The 24,262-nt window shown below is 41.2% G+C and overlaps 1 protein-coding gene across 8 annotated transcripts in view; it reads right to left on the reverse strand.

Moving 5' to 3' along the window:
* Nucleotides 1-24,262, reverse strand: part of Ngly1 (N-glycanase 1) — a 50,865-nt gene that overhangs the window by 1,604 nt on the left and 24,999 nt on the right. For 5 of the 8 annotated variants that reach the window (XM_087586005.1, XM_087586000.1, XM_087586002.1 and 2 more), the window contains 6 exon segments: nucleotides 21,331-21,553; nucleotides 18,869-18,990; nucleotides 16,679-16,824; nucleotides 15,334-15,444; nucleotides 12,772-12,936; nucleotides 9,777-9,962 (listed from right to left, as the gene is read on the reverse strand). In XM_087586005.1, the coding sequence (XP_087442131.1) occupies nucleotides 9,777-9,962; nucleotides 12,772-12,936; nucleotides 15,334-15,444; nucleotides 16,679-16,824; nucleotides 18,869-18,990; nucleotides 21,331-21,553 (953 nt within the window). 8 annotated transcript variants of the gene reach the window in all.

Consider the following 24,262-nt stretch of genomic DNA (forward strand, 5'->3'; position numbering starts at 1 on the left):
CAGGGCTGTGGGAGTGACACACTGGCCTGCCTTTCCAGTGCATTTCCCCTTCTCACTTTAAACAGTCATAACTTAAGGTGCTCAGGTCTACTGGCTGTTTCCAGTATTTTCCTGCCACAGCCACCCCTCCATAGGTGCCATGAAACTCACATCTATACCTGGGCCCTCTGTAGCCCAACCCCCTCACTTGGGCCTGACCCTAAGAATCTTACTCTACTCTCTCCTCACACCTGTACTATCACAATTCCTCTGTGCGTCTGCATGAGAAGAAAGGCTCTGAGAAAGACCCCTCCTTACTATGCTGCACAAGCCATGCCCGATAGCTTCTGCTCTTGCTGTCCAACACCACTCTCATCGGGCTTTAGGTCCCATGTCCTCCCTCCATACACTTGCCTAGTCTATGTTCCTCAGACAGCAGGCTCTTGCTTTAAGTCTGCCAGCTTCCAGGGAGTTCAAATTTTCATCATGCCTGGACTTGCCAAACTTTCCTTACTTCAGTGTAATTATTTGTGTTTTTGTCTAATGTAACCACATCAAAAGGACTCTGTGGACATAAGCTCTGGCTTCACAGGGGAGGGAGCTTCTAATAAACATGAAGTACTTATTAAACATTAAAAGTATGTAATTAATATAATACACATAAGTGGACAGATATTCAGATTAGACTGGCCCATTAGAAACACACCGGTGCTCTGAGGATGAAGAGCAAATGGCTGAAGGGTTAGGTACAGAAATGTCCTCCTGCATGTGCTACTCTGGCTGCCAGTCCTATCGTCAGGTAAAAATGATCACGGCCAGCACTTACTCGCTCTAGTGTTCTTCCTGGTTAAGTATGCTTGTGTGGACTTGTGTTTGTCAACTTGACTCAAACCTAGATATATTTGGGAAGAGGGAATCTTAATTGAGAAAATTACCCTCCCAGAATACTCCAAATGGCAGAAGAAAGTAGAATACAAAGAAAAACACGTGACTTTATAGCTTATTTCATCTTCAACAATATAACTAAGGTTTACATGAATATGCAAGTGGTAGAAAATAGTAGCTTACAAATAGGTAATGTTGCCAAGTAGACGACGAGGTATTGCTGCTAAAACTGTTATGTTTACAGAAGAAAATTCAAGTACACTAATCTGACAACAAATGACAGAAGCTATAGCTAATGATGATAATTTTATTCTGGAACAAAGTATCTGGAAAATGAAGCTGCCTTTGGGCCACATTATGGATGAAGAACAGTCTTTAGAACCATTTAGGAATCTGGTCTTTAGTCACAGATACTCCAGGCTACCAGTGGTTAGAAAGATGGAAAAATTCAATCCAGGATATATAAATGTAACACCTGTTAGTTAAAAAAAAATTAGAAAACTCAAGTATTGAGCAAGATCTCTGGCCTTAAACACATATAACAAGAAAAGCAGAAAGGCAAGAAGCAGTTCACTGTTTAAAAACGGCAATTTAAGTCCAAATGAAAGTGTATGAAAAATGTGAATGCTAGAGAAATTCATTAATTAAAAAAGGGGACACTTTTAGCTGAAGCCACAAAAGAAACTGGTCACATATATGTGCAAGAAGGTAAGTCTATGAGTACGGCCTTGATTAGATGATGTGGTAAGGCCCATGTCAGGGTATGTGGTACTTTGTTGTGTAGGAAAGCAAACTGAACTATCCCTGAGGGATAAGGTAGTAAGTAGAGCCTTGAACTCACTGGCACAGGAGACAACTTCCCGAGCAGAAGAGCAACAGCTCAGGCTCTAAGATCACCAATTAATAAATGGGACCTCTTGAAACTGAAAAGCTTTTGTAAGGCAACAGACACCATGATTAGGACAAAACAGCAGCCTACAGAACGGGAAAAGATCTTCACCAACCCTACATACCACAGAGGGCTGTATCCAAAATATATAAAGAACTTAGGAAGTTCGACACCAACAAGTCAAATATCCTAATTAAGAAATGGGGTACAGAGCTAAACAGAGAATTCTCAACAGAGGAATCTTGAATAGCTGAGAAGCACCTAAAATTCAACATCCTTAAATCATCAGGGAAATAAATGTGAATCAAAATGACTCCAAGAGCCTATCTTACACTCGTCAGAATGGCTAAGATCAAAAACTCAGATGACAGCACACGCTGGCGAGGATGTGGATGGAGCAAGGGACCGTTCCTCCATTGCTGGTGGGAGTGCAAACGGTTACAGCACTTTGGAAATCAATTTGGCAGTTTTTCAGAACATTAGAAATAGCTGTATCTCAAGACCCAGCTCTACCACTCCTGGGCACATACCCAAAAGATGCACTTGCTCAATCACGCTCACAGCAGCTTTATTTGTAATAGCCAGAAGCTGGGAACATCCCAGATGTCTACTGAAGAATAGATACAGAAAATGTGGTACATTTACACAATGGAATACTACTCAGCTATTAAAAACAAGGACATCATGAAATTTCAGTCAAATGGATGAAACTAGAAAATATCCTAAGCCCAGATCCAGAAAAACATGCACATGTGTACTCACTTAGAAGTGATATTAGCCATAAAGTACAGCATCGCCAGGCTACAATCCATAGACCCAAAAAAGCTAAGTAGCTAGCAGGGCCCCAGGGAGGATGCTTGACTCTAACTCAGAAGGGTAAGTGGAATAGACATCAGAAATGGATGGAGAGAGTGAGTGGGAGAGGGAGGGGAACAACAGAGGTGGGGATCAGGTATGGGCAGAGTAGGGGTTGAGGGTGAGAGGGCTGAGAGAAAAGGGGAATCAGCTGGGGGCATCTCTAGAACAAGATGGAGACCTGGGATGGGAGAGGCTCCTGGGAAGATGTGGGGGTGACCCTGAGGCTCCTAGCAGCAGGAGATGTGGGGCCTCAAGTTGCCTCCTCCTGTAGCCAGACAAGACTTCTAGTAGAGAGAGGGGGACAACAACTCACCCACAAAACCTTCAGCCCAAAATTTGCCCTGACTACAAGATATACAGGGATGAAGATGAAGCCGAGATTGAGGGAATGGCCAACCAATGACTGATCCAACTTGAGAGCATTCCATGGTAGGGTGTCAATCCATGACACTATTAACTTAGCTTGTAGACAGGATTCTAGCTGAAAGGCTTCACCCATCAGCTGGTGGAAACAGACGCACAGACCTACAGCCCAACATTAGGCAGAGCTCAGGGAGTCTTGTGGAAGTCAGGGGAGGGATTGAGGGAGCCAGAGGGGTCAAGGGACTGCAATCTAGATGAAAAGTGACTAATTAATTAATGAGAAAAAGGAATAACAAAAACACACTTTCCTACTTGTATTTTTTTTCCTCTTGTAATTATTTGCATGGAGGACCTGGGACTCTGTGATGGCACCATGTCCATGATGTCATTGATCTCAACCAATTTAAACTACCAATTTAAATTTAAATCCATTTTAGGATTAGTCACAGCTTGAATAGCCCTTTAAGGAAGTGGCGACTGAAGGTTACTTAGCTAAGATAAGCCAGGCAAGGTGTTAGAAAGACCGAAGCCCAGAGGCAGTGAGGATGGAAACAGATGTTCTTGTCTCTGCATACATCTCCACGTCCATCCAGTGTATTCTTGGAGTTCATTAGTTGTGTTTCCCCTGGAGTACGCCATAATGTTTCATCATTTAAAGTCAAGCTCATTTCAAACTACAAGCTTACTCTAAGGATTACCTTGATATATTGGGTGGGTCTGGGTCGCAACTGTAGCTTTTATTGTAACATAAGGGTTATAAAAGCTGCTGAACATGCCTGACAGAACTGCTTGGTTCTGTTTAATTTATTTTTAGTCTCAATGCAAAAAATAAATAAATCACTATATGCAAATAAAAGGTTATTTATGCTAAAGTAATATGAGAACAAACTAGACTCTTTATATTAAAAATAAATCTTGGTTGGGGATTTAGCTCAGTGGTAGAGCACTTGCCTAGCAAGCGCAAGGCCCTGGGTTCAGTCCCCTGTTCCGAAAAAAAAAAAAATCTTGTATCTTTTTCATACAGTATATTCTGTCGATAGTATTTTTATCCAATTAAATAATGAAGTGATAATTTTAGACATGGTAATAATATTTAGTTTAGTAACTTGAAATGCATTAAAATAATAGGATTTATATAAAGACTTTTGATTATGGTCATATCTGTAAATAATAAATACCATCAGGACAAGAACTTCTAACTTACTTAGAAAAAAACATTTTTAAGCTCCTAGCTATTTACTTGCCTAGTATTTTTATATCTTGTGAATTTTTAAGTTATTTTTGTACCTTTACAATTTGTGTGTCTGCACATGTATGTGCGTGTGTGTTAGTGTGTGCTATGAGTGCATGTGCTGGTCGAGGCCAGAAGAGGGATCTGGGTCCTGTGGAGCTGGAATTACAGGCAGTTGTGAGCCATCTGATGCAGATGGCGAGAACTGAGCCTGCGACCTGTGCAAGAGCAGTGTATGCTGGTAAAGTCGAGCATTCTTTCTGGCCCCTGTGGCTTGTTTTTAACTTCCTACTTCACAGACCGGTTCTGCTTCCTGGGTTTTGTGATTTACAGGCTTCCTTCACTGGACGCAGATGTGTAAGGACTCTGTGTCTACTGAGGAGAGAAGTGCTGCTCTCTGACCTCAGCAGGAAGCTGGCAAAGTTTGAACCCATGGAGCTGTTCTCCAGTAGTCCACCCCAGCCCTTTTTGTCATCTGCATACATATCAAGGTGTTGGTAATGTCTGTCAGTCATGAAATACTCAGGAAGAAAGAGTTTTTACGACTGAGAACCATTTGCACATCTGCCTCCTTGAGTGTTTATGAGGAATGAAGAAGATTCTTGGTAAACATGTTGTGCTTGCTGTGTCCGGCTGGGACTGCTGCAGGTCACCCTTCGTCCCCTACTCATCCCACAGGTGCCCCCCTGAGGAGCGGGGCTTTAACCCATGGCCAGTGCACTGGTATTGCTCACGAATCCTAATTTTGATTATTCCATTATATCACCGAAATGAAACTGATTCCTCTTTCAGTTGCCCCGTGTTTAAATCCTCTTTCCTAAGGCACCGTACCTCCAGCTCCTAGAGCCGCCTCCTTGGGTAACTAGTACAATCCATCATTCACCGCCTGAGAGCCCACTCTTCCTGAACGAAGCTGTAGGGTAATTGGGTTCTTAGGATCTGAGAGCTTTTCACTCTCTGATTCTCTTTCCCTACGGCTCTGTATACTCCTCTTTACCCACTCGTCTTTGCACTTGGCCTATGTCTCCCACCGACTATTTCCCCTGTTCCTAAACCCTCTCCTTCATACCTTGTCCTGAAGCTGAGAGATCCCCCCCTTTTTTTTCTTGCAAAAGTCTGCTCACATCTTATTCTTCTGCAAGGACTTCTCTGAATCAGGAAGCTACTGACTTTAAACAAAACTCATCCCTCTTTCACCCTCCCAGAGATTCATGCTCTTCTGACCTTATGCCATCAAACAGATAGCTGATATACCTAGGTCACTGTCTTACTTGGGGTTACTACTGATGTGATGAAACATCATGACCAAGAGTAACTTGGAGAAGAATAATTCCTCCCCAAGTTTATAGTTCTATATAACAGTTCATCATCAAAAACAGTGAGGGCAGGAACTCAGGTAGCTGATGCAGAGGCCACGGAGGGTGCCGTTCACTGGCTTGCTCCATGTGGCTTGCTCAGCACAATTTCTTATAGAACCTGGGACCACCAGCCCAGGGATGGCCCTACCCATAATGGGCTGGGTTTTCAAGACCCATCAAGAAAATGCCGTGTGGCGTGTGCACAGCCTAATCTTATGGAGCATTTCTCAACCTAAGTTCCCTTTTCTCAGATGACTTTAGCTTGAGTCAGGTCGACATGAAACTAGCCAGTGCAGTCACAGACCTCTTGAGGGCAAGTACTTCTTTCATTCCACCCTGAATGCCAAGCACATTTGTTAATCTACATGTTTGTTGAGTGACTAAATGAAAAGTTTTTGACACAAATGAGTACAGTGAAAGAAAAAAACCTGTTGAAAAGTCTTGAGCTTGAAAGGTAAAGCAGCAGGAAGAGGCTTGCGAGCATGTACAAGGCTCTGAGCAATAGAGAGGGAACTGAAACAAAGAGATAAAGCAGTGCTGTCAGGGAGCAGGTTCACTGCACACATCCAGCCATGCCTTCTTGCCTTCCCCAGTCTCCCCTACACACTGACTATGAATGAGGTCAGATACATGACCATGACAGGATATGGGAATGACAATGGGGCTCCAACCGAGACTAGTCTACTCTCACACACGGCTGCTAAATAAATGTGAAGGCAAGGTGCAAGGAGGGAATCTATAGAAGGTGAGAGGGAACATTCAGTTGGCTGGGAATGGATATTAAGCCACGCTCTGATGACAAGAATTCAATCGAAAAGGAAAATAAAATAGGTTCCGAGGAGAAGGACAGACAGTTGCAAAGCAGAACACAGAGCAGGGTGAGGCGGGGCAAACAGCTAGGTTACTTGTGGAAGAGCACTGAATTCAGGAGCAAGTGAAATGTGGGAAGTGTTTCTCCAGGACAGACTAGAGCACATGCAGGCCCCATGAGATGGGAGATGAGCTAGGTAAGTGTTCCCCTTGCTGTTAAAGGCAAGGAGCCATCACTTGCCTCCCAAACACTGCAGCAGTCTCCATTTGACTTTTGTGTTCTTTTTAATTCAGATATAACTGAGCAATGCATTTGGAAACTACGAGACTTAGTAAGTCTCTGTGGCCTTGGGAGGTAAGAGTCTCTAATACTGTGAAAATAGGTTGCTTGTTATCCACTGTGTGGGATGTCACTGAGTAGAGGAGTGCTGGGAACTGGCTAACTATTCAACAGAGCTGGCAAACAACCAAAGATGGCTGATGCCTCTAAGTGGGAAAGACAAAGTTTAATGACAATTGCTACTCTTACTTTCTTTCATCCCTCTCCTTTCTTTCCCTCCTCTCCTCACCTCTCTCCCTACCCCTCTTCTCTATTCTCTTCCCCTTCCCTTCTTCCTTCTCTTTCCTCCTCCCCACTCCCTCCCTCCCTTCCTCCCCTCTCCAAGATTCTAGTATTTTTATTGATTTAACACTAAGTTCTATAGTTAGAAACAGATTCACTCAATGAAGAATTGTACCATACTCTACACTAAATCAAACCAGGTCTCGAATAGGCAGGTCTGCTTTCTGTTTAATGGCCTTTGTAACTCATCACATCACTGAATTCCTCCTGCAATGTACCCGCTCTGACTGTGGTGTTCTATTTTGATTCATGTATCAAAACAGAGCACATATTCCTGCTGTTTTGATGAACACCTACTCATCTTTCAGTGTCCAGCTCAAAGACTGCCTGTTTTGAGGAGATCTGCCCAACTCCCACAGCCAGAGCTAATTACCTCAGCGTTTCCATAGCAATGCATTGCTATCCTTATTATAGCATTCTGCATGGTGGTTAAGATGGCTGTTTATGTTTTCCTGGTTAGGCAGTAAGGAGAAAGGACTCATATTCACTCATATAGCCGAAAGGAGGCCTGGTAATCACAATAGGCACTCGGCAAATGACTGCAGATGAACGCAGGACTGAAGAAGACAGAAGAGACACGTGCCAGAGCTGCCCTGCTTCTAGAACACTGCACCTTCTGCCACAAACCATCATTTTCTCTATCATTTTCCCTAGCAACACTGCTGGCTAGGGAGAAATATGAGCTTTCTCCAGTTTAGCAAGAACAGACTAGTTTCTGGGTAGATGAAACTTCTATTTCATTGTGCTTTCTGCTTGTAAAACGTAGGCTAAGGGCAGTCTTCTACCAACTACAGAATCATTATAGACATGGACACTATGAAATTCTAAGTTCTTTTTTGTTTTCTTTTGTTTTTGCCCTTTTTGAGACAGGGTTTGTGTAGCCCTCACTGTTCTGGAACACACTCTTTAAACCAGGCTGGCCTCAAACTCAGAGAGATCCACCTGCCTCTGCCTCCTGAGTACTGGGATTAAAGGTGGGTGGCACCACCAGGAGAAAGTCTACGTTTTATTGCTTGGCTTTTTTTGCATTTCTTTGGCTAAGTAAAACTATTTGCAAAATTGCAAGCTTAATAATCCCATAGCCTATTCTCAGTTCAGCAAAGAGGACTCCCACTTTATGGTTCAATATAATCGTTTATTTTTACAGATGGTGTATGTGTGTGTGTCTGTGTAAGTGTGCGTGTGGGTGCCTGTGCCTCTGAGTGGGTGTGGCTACCCTCTTCCTGCTCTGTCCATTTCTTTTGAAGCAAGGTCTCTCCCCGAACATGGGCTCAATATTCCTCAGTTTGGCTGGAAACCAGAAAGCCCAAGCAATGTACTCCAGCTTCTGCCCAAGTCAAAGCTGGGGTTATAGGTACGTGTGGGATGCCTAGCTTGTTCCACGGGTGGCTGAACTCATGGCTGCATACCAAGTGCTCTTAACTCCGAAGCCACCTGTCCAGCCCTCATGAGATATGATTAAACTCAACTTTGTAATAGTACAGCAACAGGTAAGTTTAGAAACTGAAGCTCACAACTGAGTTGAGAAGAGGGCAGATCTCCTTGCTTCTTTCTACTGTGTGGTGGACGCTCGTGAACACAGCCCTTCCTTCTGTGACTCCCTCTTCTTTGATCTATCCAATGTCTTACAAGTGAACAATGTCCCTTTAAATATTTTTGTATGTTGACTTTAAAGCTTCCTATGAGTTATTTAATGACTTGGCAGGAGTTGGGAACAGCTATTGATAATGTTTGAGGTATGAGAGAGTTAGACGGCTCAGTGGGCAAAGGCACCCCCTGAGCAAGTCTGCTGACTGTGATCAATCTCTGGAACCATAGAAAGGTGACAGGAGAGAATCAACTTCATAAAGTAATCCTCTGACCTGACACATAGTCCATGTCAAGTGTATTCACTCTCTGTCCTCCAACATTATTAATAAAAAATACAATATTATCTATTGTTGTCATGTGGGTAACATAAACTATGGTGTTCCCAAGGAATAGGGATGCTTCAAAGCAACGCTCTCATTCCTTATGGGTAATATGACAATAATGTGTAATCGAGGATGTAAGTGAATGGGACTGAAGTGCAGCCTTCATGTCCTTAAGTTTTTAGGGCACAGACAGGGAATAACCAATACTTGAGTTCAGCTACCCACATCCTAATGACGTTTGTGAGACAGCTTTCTAGACATTGGGCTAAATCTATTAAAGCTCACTAGAGCCTAGTATTTAGTAGGCTGGTAACATATGGTTGTGAAGGAATTAAATGGTAGCACTCTTACATAGTTCTTAAATGGTTACATGGCAGTCATGAAAATTATTGGTCACTTGACTATTTTTTTCCTAAAAAAGAGCCTGGGCAGTGATTAAGAACGTCTGCTGCTTTGCAGAGGACAGGGCTCAATTTCCAACACCCACATGGCGGCTCACAGCCATCCATAGCTCTAGTTCTGGATGACTCAATGTCGTCTTCTGACCTCCATGGGTTCTAAGCATGCACACGGTGCACAGACATAAATGCAAGCAAAATACAAACAATGAATAAAATGAAAAAAATCTAATAATAATTTAAAAGTATTATATTTGAACACTGATAAAATAGACATTTCCATGATATAAGTACAAGAATCTCTAATGCATTTTTGATTAAATGCTAGGAACAGGATTTTCTTTTCCCACTTAAAGAATTACCCAAAACAATTATATCAGTTTCATATTATATATAATTGGAAAATGAAGGCAATCTCTATCTGCTTAAATAATGACACAGATTTTAAACCATTTCATGCATTAAATTACCATGTTCCAGTCTTTCTCAACCTTTCTGAATATGGATTCCATTTTCCACACACCGTTCTCCCATCCAGAAATGTTTGCATTGTTGTCTGAGACACGGATGTAACGATCTCTCACAATATCATAACGGAGGTGGAATTGCTTAGAAATCTTTTCATTTTCAGAAGGGATGAACAGAATCTCCTTTCTCTTAAAAAAAGGCAGAAATTCAATATTCAACATTGCGGAGACATGAAAACAAAGAGATGCTATGTGCAGTATAGTAAACTATAAAAACGATATAAACTTACATTGCACACAAGTCAAATACTGATAGCACACAAGGTACTGCTAGAAAGGAAGTGTGACTTAAGGATTACTTTTCAGCATCTACTGTGGTGATTTAAGTAAGAAATGGCTTCCACAGACTCATATGTTTGAATACTTGGTCTTGTTTAGTGACACTACTAGGGAAGTATTACCCTTGTTAGAGGAGGTGTGTCATGGGGAAAGGGTTTGAGTCTTCAAAAGTCTCCTGGGGTCCTCAGAGAGCTGTTTCCTGTTTATGAATCAAGATGTGAGCTCTCAGTTGCAGTTTCAGTGCCACACCTACCTGCCTGCCTGCCTGCTGCCATGTCCCCTCCTTCATGGTGGTGGACTCCTTTCCCTTGGAACTAAAAGTCCAAATAACCCCCGCCCATCTTCTATAAATCACCTTGGTCATGATGGTTTGTCACAGTGATAGAAAACCCATCTATCTACATAAACTTATTCAGCTTTCCCTCATTTCTACTCTTCCACTTCTGTCTGTGACTCTGACACTAAAGGTCACTACCACCTTTACACTCTCCACTTCTCTGTCTGTGCTCCACACAGATGAAAGTGATCTCAGGGTGAAGAGCTTGATAACTGAATTGTCTCCAGACATTGCCAAGGCCCACCAGAAGGCAAACCATCCACTGTGGAGAGTAAGCAATCTTTGTACTCTCAAAGAACTCTCCAGAGCAGTAAGGTACAAACAAAAATATCTAGCACAAGTGTGTGCATGTGCGCATGCATGTGTGTAATGTTTAAAATCGTATCACTAAGTAGGTGTGGTGGAGCAAAAACAGTTGCAGTCAGTACTGCGAAGGCTAATGTAGGAGAATAGCAAGTTTGACATCAACCTGAACTACACTGAAAGACCTTATCTTTAAAAAAAAACAGCAAAACCCCTATCAGTCCACATGTAAAAGAGAATATAACTCTCTAGCAGAACTTGTCTATGAACTGTCAAAGGTGAATATAAGCAAGTTATTGTTTTTATTTTTTAGAATCTGATTTTAGTAAGTTCTATTTTAGATTTCTTAATTCTCTTCCTATCTTCTTCCTTTCTCCTTCCTTCCTCCTTTCCTTTTGTGGCACTAGGGACCCTGCACCTTGAGAATACAAGCATGCATTTCTACAGCGAAACATCCTCTTCTCTGTTTTATCAACGATATTTCAGAATGCTGACACAAACCACAGAAAAGTGCTTGGAATGATTACCTATTGTCTTACAAAGGATAACTAATTGTCAAAATGAAAAAAAGCATACTACTGAATATAGCATGTATGCAAAGAAGCAAAGTAACACGTAACAAGATTAATATCTCATTAAAAAAATAGAGACCATGCTGGTTTCAAACTTGAGATCCTCCTGTCTCAGTCTGCCTAGAGCTGGAACTACAGGCACGTGCCATTCCCCTCTTAGCCTTCATAAAATGAAGTTAAGATAAAACTTTCTTTTCTGGAAACAATATCAGCAATGCTTTTTTCTTGCTCCAAATGACTGTGAGATTAAGATGCAACTATTTTTTAGGGTTAGCATTCCTTTATACTCACTTTTAGAACATCCATTTGTAAAGCATGAGTAGGTGGTTTCTTTTTAAATCTATGGCACTGAGATGGTCTCCAGAAACTGAGAAATTCTCAAAGTTTTCAAAAGGAATAAATAAACTCATTCCATGACCCAGTTTGTAATTTTAAAGTTTAATCAGTGTACACCCATGTAAGAGGAAGCACACTCACTCCAAAGAAAAGGAACTGAAGACCTAAATAATGTCCACACTTTGAGCTGAGCACAGCTGTGAGTTAAATGAGCTCTCGCTAATGACTAAATCTAGATTCAGACTCCTAACTTGCACTGTGTCAGCAGTGATTGGAACTCTTTGTTGAACTTGGCTGTTAAAATTCTACAGCTAGAGCAACATTACTAACAGCCTGTCACAGATGATGGGCTAAGATAAAAAGCAAACAGAATCTCCAGGGACTTTGACATGAAAAACGAACAACAGTGGCACACTTGGATAAAGGTGACCTAGAAGTTTACACTGTTCAGAGTAGTTGTCTGGTAATAATATGTGATGGGTCATTTTCCTTTCAAGTACTTTTCATTAGGTAACCTCCTAGGCTCTATGTCTGCTGAATAATGCAGCAGTGCTTCTCAAAGCTCCCTAGGTAAGAGATGATCTGGTGCCCTTTGTCTCCCTGCACACAGACTTCCACCCGGTCCCTAGCTGTGGAGTTAAGCTATACAGAGTAGTTCTAGTGTAAGTCATTCAATTTCTACAGATTAAATGCAGGAGAACAACCCCTAACTCAGTACTGAGGCCTGAATATCAGTGCTTTACTGCTGAGCTTCTCTCTACACTTTTCCCTTTTCCTTTTGATGAAAGTTTCACTAATGGCCACACTGAATTTGTAACTTTCCTGCTTTAGCCTCCCTAACATCTAGTGATACAGGTGGGTGCCAAGAGAAACAGTTACATAATAATTCTTACAGACTAAATAAAAAAGATTTTGAAGGATTTAACCACTAAAGCAACCGATTATTAGAAATGTGTCTAGTTTTACTTTTAGATGGAAGAGAAAAATGAGACTTAAATTGTGTTGCATATTGTAAATCTAGCCCTGTATCCTACTCATGAACGCTCCCAGGACTTTCGTCACCCAGGACTTCAGTGCGCAGAGTCTAAGCTTGCTTGGCAGGAACACATACCTCCAGACACGTCTCACCTCGGGCCACTCTCCAAGCCAATGACCCAGATACCCTTCCACCAAGTTCTCCAGGTCGGGGGGTTTTGGGAGATATAAATTCAACAAGCTCCACAATTATCCTCTGGAGAAGTTCTTTTCTTCTGCTTTCTGATAATAATAGCTGTCTCTGCAATTAATGTTTAAAATCAGAGTTTATGAGAATACAGAAGTCTACCTCTAAGCAAAATAAAAACTAAAGAGGTCTTGAAAGAAGTAATAAAGTTTATTTCCATGCTACTTAGACAATTTGAAACTATGGAAAACTTAATTTTATATATTTTATTTTACTAAATCATTTAGCATCTATTTTTAAACTCTCATGACCTGGATTACCACAGCTTTCAAATGGGAGATTGCACCTTCTGCTCTGCTTGTGACAGACTAGCTTGTGCTGTGCCAATGGCCTAGCTAAGAAAAGCCATGAGACATGTGCATACCTCCAGACACGTCTCAGAAGAGGGGCTGAGAGAGACTGAATGGGTGCATAAAATAGGAAGCTACAGAGGAAACACGGTGTGAGAAGCTTCCAGGGGAAAATGGACCAGTGTGAAGGAGCATACAGTACCCCTTCCCTTCCCAGGGACTTACCCATCATTAAGCAGTATGAGGAGAGGCTGAGCAACGGGAAAGAGCTGTGGCTAAAGCTCTGAGAAGCAACACAGAAGTGCTAGCAGAGTGGACAGCAGCAAATCAAATCAAACACAAAATCTCCAGCCAGGCTCTCCCGATTTCCAGGCCAGGGTTCTAATAATCTCCTCATGGGCCTGAAAGACGATCTCAAACTAGACTGAGATGTTTCCACACGTCTCAGTTAAGAGTCAGGTTTAGGTAGACTGAGATGTCTCCACACCATCTCATGTGTCAGTTAAGAGTCAGGTTTAGGTAGACTGAGATGTCTCCACACCATGTCATGTGTCAGTTAAGAGTTGGGTTTATATACACAAACTACCAGCAAAGGTTATAAAAGACCCTTCCATCTCAGACCCCTTCTTTTCTCCCTCAGTGTCAGTATAACCATTCCACCTTACGTTAGAAAATCTCACACATGAGCATGTGGATACATTACATATACATATGTTCACAAGTCCAAGTGCATCAGTATACTCAAGATACAGTTTGAAAATTAGGATACTTTTCAGTTCTTCAGATGGGGTCTCACAACGTAGTCCAGGTTAGCCTGAAATTCAGGCTATCCTCCTGCTTCGGGGTCTCCATGGCTAAGACTGCTAGGATTACAAACACTCACCAACATGCCCAGCAAAGACATTGTGTGCATGCTGTGGGCATGCACATGGGCCTGTCCTGTGTTCCAGAGTGGAAGTCAGAGGTTAACTCAGGCATCTTCCTCTATCTTTCTCCATGTTACTTTTGAGAGAGGATCTCTAATTAACCCACATCTCACCATCTTACTAGTGGCTGGAAAGCTCCTGGTATCTATCTGTGCAACTGATCAGTGCTGGGGTTACAGTGCAAGCTACCACATTTATAGTTTACATGGATTCTGGGCATCCTCATGCTTATGCAGCAAGCATTTTATCTTCTTATGCAAACACTACAAACAATGAAATGTTGTTTTACTGAATTCTGAGAGGAAAATGTGACATTTAACATAAAACATTCTATAATACTTAAATGAACTATGCAAAAATTTCCATGAATAAAAAAACACTGGCTTATTAAAATACTCTTGCTAGAAAGGTGTTAGTACTTTAGGAACTTCAATGGTGGCTAAGTATATAGCTCCCTTGGTAAACTGTTTGCGTAGGATTCCTGTGGCCCTGGGTTCTATCCTCTGCACTGCATAAACCTGGGTGTGTCAACTGGAAGAGAGTAGGAGACTGCAGAGTTCTCAGCACTCAGTGGACACCTGCCATCACACCTCTCCCTTCAAGGTTTGGGCTTCACTGAAGAAGAGGGGGCAGAAAGTTCATTAAGTTGTGGCTGACTGACTCTAATCAGTGAGCTTTCCAGACACAGCAGGGAAGCTGTACATGTACACCTCACAGTAGTTATGACAGCATGTATAAGACCTGTGTATACATTCAAGTCTGACAAAGTCCCAGCATGGAAGCAGGGAGGTGGAAATGAAGGCCCACCATCAGGCAGGAAGCTATTGGCAATGGATAATTGTTGAGATGAAGAAAGTTAGTTTTCCTGAAGGGTGTGATACCCGCTGTATATCAAGCTACAGGCCAGGCCTTACACCCAAGAGTATTTGGACAGCATACATTAAAACCCCCAAGCCTCAAAAGATGACATGATGTGGGTGGGTGGGTGGACAGTAGGGAGGGAAGGTGGGGCCAGGGATAGTTGTGGGGTGGTATATATCGAAATGCACTGTCTGCAATTCTCAAAGAATAAAGATAATTTTTTAAAACTAGGCATGCTGTTGCACATATTATCCTAGCACTTGAGGTCAAGGATACATGAGATCTTTTTCAATAAGTAAATAAAGAGTTAAAACTGGCTATTCCTGATATGTAAGATTTCAAATGTCCTCTTCAAAATGACAGCCACCACATACCTGCTTATTAAGCCCATTGATAGTTTCTCTAAGTAACTCTTCTTTGACCTTGGTTCTCCTGGACATCACCTCTTCATGTTTACAAGAGTATCTCCAGGTGACGTCAACCACCTAGAATCAATAATGGAACACAACTATTTAACAAAAACACACTGTTCCTTTAATTCTTATAACAGCCACAATGCAAGGAACTCTTACATGTAACTCAGAAAAATAACCTTTGCTAGAATTTAAAACCAGAGTTGGGGGTACTGCTCAATTTTAAAAGCAAGCAAGAAAGAAGAAATGCTAAGCATGACAGACCAGGACTAAGGAGGCTGAGGCTTCTCTGTGAGTTCAAGGGCAACCTCAGCTGCCACAGTAAAACAAAATGCAAGTGAAAGACACTGAAAAGAATAAAGATATTGAAAAGAATACACATTTTCTTCAACAAAATAGTGATAAATAAAAAATAGTTTTCCGAATGTTAGATTTTCATCTAACTGCAGAACAAACAAAGAAAGCTACCCTTGTTACTGTACTATTACAGAACTGACTTCTGACAGAGAGGATAAGTAAAGGGAAAATTCCAGTGTCCTCAGCCACCTACACCAGGGCAGTTCATTAATATAGATGCTCAAAATAAGTTACAACTAACTAAAATATAAAAAGCTCTAAAAAGAAAACAGGAGAAAATCATTATCATGAAGCAGGCAAAACTTTTTTCGATACAACATGAAAAGGAAAAATCTTTACAAGAACATTCTAAACTTGACTGCTGATTTCTTCTCTTTCACCATTTAGAACACACGAGGCAAATATTAACAACACAGAATTCTAAAAAACAACTTACATAAGGACATAAAAAGAAACCTCAAAACTCAGAAGGGACATGGGTTTGGAAAGTGAAACCATCACATGCTCCGGGACACTGCTGTTGGGGAGAACATTTGGAAAGCACAACTATCTCTCACGGGCAGGGCTCAATTTAGAAAGTAAAGCTACATTAAATTTTGGCAAGGATATGGAGAAACTAGCAAGTCTCATATACTGCTGGTAAGAAAGTAAAATGGTGCCACTGCTTCGCAAAATAATTTGACAACATCCCAGCCACTCCACTCCTAGGCAAAGAGAAAAAGCAAGCATATACCTGAACGTTTGCTGTAGCTTAATTCAACTTTAAAAACTAAACTCACCCATATGTCCCCCACAGGTAAATGGATACAAACATCCCACGGATACCCACAGGGGAAACACTGATTCTAGTGACTTCGTGATATTTACAAATGACAGATGAAAGAGCACTGGAATACATGTGGCCACATGGCAAACACGCTTTGAAGGTCTGTATTCTCCGAGGTCCTACCTCATCTTTAGAGAATGCTATGATATAGGAGAGCTTCTTTCCCCATCCTATTTCATAAAGAAGAGGTTTGTCGCAGACATCCTCACATGCATCACAATGCAGCCACCGCTGCTGAGATGGAGAATAGACTTCTGTCCAAACATGGTCTACGCAGGTGGGAGAAGAGAAAGAAAAGGGAAATAGAAGTTAAGTTTATAAAACAAGAGTGACTTCCAATAACTGTAAGTAATCCTCTAAGAATCACATAATAGACTAATTTATAATTTTTAAAATTTAGTTAATTAGCAAGAACATTTTGTGGCACACATAATTGTAGAGTATTTGTATTTAAAATGTAGTCAGTCTAAGTCTTAATTAAAAATGATGTGTGCTGTGACGCTAAGGCAGGCAAAGCTTTCAGAAGAGCATCTAAACCACCAGGCTGTGAAGGAATGGATGTGACTTTTGAAACAACAACCTTTCCGGACCCAGAAGGAGGCCTAACAGAGTATCTGGTTATTCACTGTCTATATTTAGTTTTGAAACTGAATCTTATCAGTAGGTGAATGTATACCCAGGTTGGTTTCAATCCTCCTGCCTTAACCCCTCTTGAGTGCTTGAGGCTCTGTATTTGACTCTGAGAGAAGACTGCTAGCTGAAGATTTCATCTAATTCTAAAACAACATGGAAATCAGTCTAGAGGTTCCTTAGAAAATTGGACATTCCACTACCTGAGGACCCAACTATACCTCTCCTGGGCATATACCCAAAAGATGCTCCAACATACAACAAAGACACGTGCTCCACTATGTTCATAGCAGCCTTATTTATAATACCCAGAAGCTGGAAATATCCCAGATTCCCTTCAAGAGAGGACTGGATACAGAAAATGTGGTACATCTACACAATGGAATATTACTCAGCTATCAAAAGCAATGGCTACATGAAATTCATAGGCAAATGGATGGAACTGGAAAATATCATCCTGAGTGAGGTAACCCAATCACAGAAAAATACACATGGTATGCACTCATTGATAAGTGGCTATTAGCCCAAATGCTCGAATTACCCTAGATGAACAGAACACATGAAACTCAAGAGGGATGACCAAAATGCGAATGCTCCCACTCCTTCTTAAAAGGGAAAAAAAATATCCATAGGAGGGGATATGGAAGCAAAGTTTAGAGCAGCGACTCAAAGAATGGCCATTCAGAGCCTGCCCCACATGTGGCCCATATATATACAACCACCAAAACTAGATAAGATTGATGAAGCTAAAAAATGCATGCTGAAAGGGACTGGATATAGATCTCTCCTGAGAGACACATCCAGAGCATGTCCAATACAGAGGTCAATGCCAGCAGCAAACCATCTAACTGAGAATAGGACCCCGTTGGGGGAATTAGAGGAAGGATTGAAAGAGTTGAAGGAGTTTGCAATCCCATAAGAACAACAATGCCAACCAACCAGAGCTCCCAGGGACTAAACCATCACCCAAAGACTAGACATGGACTGACCCAGGGGTCCAACTGTATATGTAGCAAAGAATAGCCTTGTTGGGGCACCAGTGGAAGGGGAAGCCCTTGGTCCTGCCAAGGTTGGACCCCGAGTGCAGGGGAATGTTGGGGGGTGGCAGTAAGGAGGATGGATAGGGGGAATACCCATACGGGGGAGGGGAGGGGATGGGGTGGTTTATGGACAGGAAACCGGGAAAGGGAATAACATTTGAAATGTAAGTAAAGAAATAGATCGAATAAAAAAAATAAAAAAAAAATAAAAATAAAGACAACAGTAAAAACAAAGAAAACCCTGGAACAGGGAAAGTGACCTTCAACACGGACCTGACATGAGTTGTTTCTAAATGAAGACCAAGTCCAACACCAAGGTTATCCTCCATGCCTGTAGAATGTAGTATAGGCTTACTACGTCACCTACAGCAATCCTTTAAACATGACAGGACAGCATGTTACTACACACATTTCCATACACACAGAACAGGGCCACTGCTAATGTCACCAATAGGATAGAATCCAGGTACTGGGAATGGGGCAGCTGTGTTATAAGTGTTACAGAGTCTCGAAAATGCCTGTTGAGGCTGGTACTGCTGTTACCTTACAGAAGGCTAACAGAAAACTCAGGGGATGTGAGAAAAAGAAGTTTACAAAGCCCACTTCTTCTCTAGTCTCTTTCTCTCTCCTACCCAGGCTGTACCTGTGTAATCCCACACATATCGAGCTTCAAACCCTAATGCACGGCAGCATAGCGTAAAACAATTGGCCCATTCACCACAGCGTCCACATCTTGTTTCCAAAAGTTTCTCTGGGTTGTTATATCTGGTTTAAAAAAAAACAACAAAGACAACAGATGTGATTCATGATTAAAATCCAATTTTTAAGGAATTTACATCACTTGTACTCTAAAACACCAACCATGATTTTCATAATTTTTAGTTTCCTATTTTAAAATATTGATAAAAGTACATGGTCTATACAAGGCACTGTGCTAGTCTTTGTGAATCATGCTTAAAAGGTGGAACTGTCTTCAGTGAGTGTAGTTCAGTATATGCAGTCAGTTTTAGTCTTAATTAAAAATGGATGCTACCACTTCAAAGAGCTAAGTGCACTGATTAGCCTATCCATACCAACACAAGCAGAATCAGTAAAACAGCCATGTAACAGCTAAGACATAGGAGAATGGCTGGAGGGAATAATTTTCATCTTGACTGGTTTCTAAAAATATTTAGATGGGCAGGTTTTCTAAAAACTGTGATTAAGATCTTCAATGGTTCTCTTGCAAGTAAATACGCTTACTGTGTAATTATCTTTAGAAATTTCTCAATGGATTTTTAGCTTGGGGCAGGGGTAGGGGCAGGGGCAGGGGCAGGGGGCAGGGGCAGGGGGCAGGGGGCTCGGGGCAGGGGCAGGGGCAGGGGCAGGGGCAGGAGCAGGGATTCAGCTCAGTTTTAGGGTACTTGCCTATCATACGTGAACTCTTAGTTCCTATCACCAGAAAAGATGTCATGGTATTGTGCAAGTATAATCCAGGGCTTTGGAGGGAGGAGACTGGGAATTCAGTCATTCAAGGCCAGCCTGTGCTACATGAGACACTGCCTCCAAACATGAAAACCAAAAGTAGGGCTGGGGGGAGTAGGGCTGGAGAGACGGCTCGCTCAGTGCTTAGGAACACTTTCTGTTGAAAAATAAGGACCCGACTTTGGACCCAGTACTCATGTAAAAAGCTGGGTGTGACCATGCATACTTGTAATCCCAAAGCTGTGGGTGAGGGAGACAGGATTTCTGGGGCTCGCTAGACACCTGTCTTCAGGGCCTAAGGTAGAAGTGGTTGAACAAGACTTCATTCTTCCTGGCTGTAAACACAGCTGGACTTCTCACTCTGCTTATGAGATTGTAACTTAGTATAAATTCCAGTTTTCTTCTTAATAATGATTTTGATTAATTTTCTGGACACACTTAAAAATGCTTGCTAAAGTTTACGAGCAAGACATCTGAAGTATTCTCTCAAAAGTCATTTCAGTTACTAATGTACCATAAGAATAGAGAGCACTGAGATTTTCACTCTGCACTGAGAAGGGCTGGTGAGTGTTTTGTGCTTATACAAGCATCAGGTATTATAATGTTCTTTCATGTATAATGTAGGGCTGGTTCCACATTAGGACAAGCTGAGTGCTAAACTCCAACAGAACAGGCTTTTCAAACGCGTGCCATCTTTTCTGTTGTGCAATAAAACTAAACTTCCTAACTATGCTTATAAACTAAAGGTTGAAAACAGTAAACTGAAAATTTTTAATTTCCCAAGTTTAAAATATTCAGGTTTAGTGGTACACATGTGTAATCTTGGTATGTAGGAGGATAACTGAGCTACACAGCAGGACTCAGTCTCAAAAAACAAAACCAATCAACAAAACAAGAAAAATGCAGAGACTGAGATGGATATGAGAGGCTGGGACAGAGGCAGTCCTGGTTAAAACAACTTCTGCCCTTATAGTTACTTTTACCCCTGAATCTTACGATTAAAGATAGCACTATTTTACTTTTATAATGGTGTCACTATCACTAATACTGTCACTGTAGACCACAGCACTTTCATACTTTAAAATGCTATGAATATATGTAGAAATGTATGCCTTAGAATAGGAGTCAACAAACTGCATAAAAGGAGGCAGTAAGGACTGGAGATCAGCTCAGTTGGTCAAGTGCCTGCTTAACATGCACAAAGCTAGAAGTTCAGTCCCCAGCACTGGATACACTGTGATACACGCATACAATCTTAGCACTCAACAAGTGGAGGCAGAAAAATCAGAAGTTCCAGGACAGCCTGGCTACACAAGACATAGATACATACACATGAGAGAGAGACAGAAAAGACAGAGAAAACCAGGCAGTAAATATTTTGATCTTTAGTCTTACAGTCATCAGTATTCAGCAACTCTTGCAGTCAGAAAACTGTCACAGGACTAGTAAGTCAGTGGGTTGTGTCCTAAGAAAACCAGAGAATGTGGATGTGGCTGCTCTAGACTGCCACTCTCGTCTGTAGACCTCTGTCCTAAAGAAATATCAAGTCCAGTTAAAATGGAGAGTAAAAGTCTAATTTGATAATAAATCCCTGTTACCTGTCCCACTGAGAGACGCCCACCTCACTTTGCAGGCACCCACCTTGGGAAGCGGTTGCTCAACTGGCAGGCATCACAGTAATGATCCTCCACATTCTTGGCGCCCCACTTCAGCTCATCATCATTGGGCGGCAAGGCCTCATCTCTAGATCTAGTCTCTCTGCCACATCTGCTGCACACAACGTTATTCACCCAGTGGAAAAACTCCTCTTTAAACCAGTGTAGGAGCTCCAGTAGAAGAAAATCCTCATCACTTACTTTAGTACCTTGGAAGTTAGAAGAGAACCAGTTAAGGTTTAAAGCCCACAAAATCCAAAACGTTCTATACTCAGATTGGGAGCAGAAACATATGAAAGCATAAGATGATAAAAGCTTTCACAAATATGCAAGGAGCGATGTCAGATGCTGTGAACGGTGCTAACACACACAGTAAGCTGTGTGAGTGCAGTTAGAGCAGAAGGAATCCCTGTGGTCTCTGCTATGCAAATGAACAGAGTGACATGGTCTCAAGGAATGCGGGCAGGGGGGGTCAACCTAGAATCAACCCATAAAACACAAGGGTGATAGAAAATACGATTTTGAAAAACACAGCTTAAGTGGTATTTTACCTGCTTGATATGTGCAAGGTCCAGAGTTTTGTCACCAGCACTATGAAACAAAATATTAATTTTGGCCATATTAAATTTGCTGGGTATATACACAGGTAAATATGATAAGAGAATCATAGGTGGAAGTCTGAGTACCAGATACAATAAATATCATGCTGTTAGTTTTTAAAGATTTATTTTATGTGTAGGGGTGTCTTGCTATGCGTGTCCAGATATGCCTAGTACCCTTGGAGGGCAGAAACGGGATCAGATCCCATAGGACTGGACTTACAGAAGGTTGTAAGCTTCTATCTGGGTACTAGGAATCATGGCCTGGTCCTCTGTAAGAGCAGACAATGTTCTCTGCTATCTACTTTTGTTTTAAATCAGTGCTTCTACTGTGTAATAGAATTTATCCATGGATATGCATACCAAAAGACAGATACACAAGCATATCTAGAATGTACAAAACAGCCCCAGCGAGTACGCATGGCACAAAGGATTTTGCCCAATTTATCAATAAAACACCATCTCCTATCTATTTTAAAAATTACATTTACTCATGGATGTATGTGCATGCATGTGTGTGTATGCTCCTGTGTGTCACAGGACACTTGTATGAAGGGCAGCGGACAACTTGTGAGAATCCGTTCTCCTACTCTGTGGGTCCTCAGAAAATCCTCAGCTTATTAGGACGGGGACAAGTAGCTCACCTTGCTGAGTTATCTTGTCAGCCCCTCCTACCCCTTCCTGCACATACACTTCACATCTAATTGCTTGGGGTAGGGTGGCTCTGCATGTGTATGAAGACAAGAGGACAGTTTCCAGAGTTAGTGCTTTCCTTCTATCATGTGGTCTCTGGGAACTGAACTCAAGTCATCAGGCTTGGAGGCAAACACCTTAACCCATAGGCCTATCCTACCAGCCCTCAGGCTCTACATTTAATGTTTTGTTATTAAAAGAAATAAAAATATCTATGAAGGAAAGACATAGTGTAATGTCAAAATCTAATACGTTTGATGGTAGTCACAGGTATTTGAAATAGTATTCAATAGGAATGCTGATATAATGGGATATCTTCAAAATTGTTTTTTAAGAAAGTCATTTAAGCTGTTTAGTAATAGGTTTTTGCAATGCACTTAAATTACTCTTTTAGAATCAAGGAGTAAATTTACATTAAGTTGTTTAAAAAAAATCTCAACTTGTCTAGACATGAAGTAATTAAAAGTGTATTCAAAAACAAAACATTAGAAACAAAACAAAACATGCTGTACTGAAAGGTCTTTCCGGACGCACTGAAAAGGCTCTGTTTGTTGCACTTGGCTGTCAATGCTGTCCCGTTGCTCTCCTCATAAAGAAGAGCTAGGCCACTGACACCAACACTACAGCATCTTTATATTTGCTTCAGTTTCATGAGTATCACTGGCATCACTGAAGTCTGCTTGTGTGAGTTAACTTTTGATAAACTATACTTTTAAATTTTAGTTCTAAGGATGAACCACCACCCAAACTAACTTTAACTTTTAAAAAACGTATATGTGTGTATTGTAAAACAAAACCAATGGTAAAATGAATTATGATACACATGCACATTCCTATGAATCTATTTACTCTAAGACTAATGCACATTGTGATAATGTGCATGTTTATTAAATAGCTTGGTTTTCTTAGTGCATGTATAAATGAACTTACCAATTTTTAATAATCAAATATCATATTACTATATAAAAAAATCAATGAAACAAGAAAGTGTACTGAAAGACAAACTTCTTTATTCTTTTTGACACAGGTCTTCTGTATCAGTCAAAAGATAGTTTAAAAGTGAATAAATGGCATTTAATAAAGTTGGCACTGCATGTGATGATGCAGGCCTGTAATCTCAAGCACTCAGGAGACTGAGGTAAGAAGCAGTCCAGGTTAGCATAGATATACAGGAAAACAGCAGCTCAAAACCAAAACAAACACACTAAATAAAAAAAAAAAAACACCAAGACAAAACTGTCATGTTAAAGAAATTTTAAGAGAATGGACCACCCGTTAGGTTGAGACAAGTAGTTACCTAGATATTTGATACTGTTCATACATTTACTTAAGAAGTCTGTCTTTCTCTAGAGTACTACACCAGTTAAGAGTTATAAGATACCATGTTTATAACTGGACCCCAGAAAGCCGTGTTAGTGTGTGCATGTGATGGGCATGTGTATGGATGTGCCATGGTACACAGCAGACAAGCTCTGGTGTTGATCCTTGCCTTCAACACTGGTTGAGTCAGCATCTCTTTTTGTTACTTGTAAATTCAGAATAACTGAGCATCTGGTAGTCCCCTGTCTCCATCCCCCATCTTCCTGTAGGAGTGCAGATTACAGATATATCTCTACATCAGTCTTT

The sequence above is a fragment of the Rattus norvegicus genome, chromosome 15, assembly GCF_021556685.1.
Source record: "Rattus norvegicus strain SHRSP/BbbUtx chromosome 15, alternate assembly SHRSP_T2T, whole genome shotgun sequence".
NCBI classification, from domain to species: domain Eukaryota; kingdom Metazoa; phylum Chordata; class Mammalia; order Rodentia; family Muridae; genus Rattus; species Rattus norvegicus.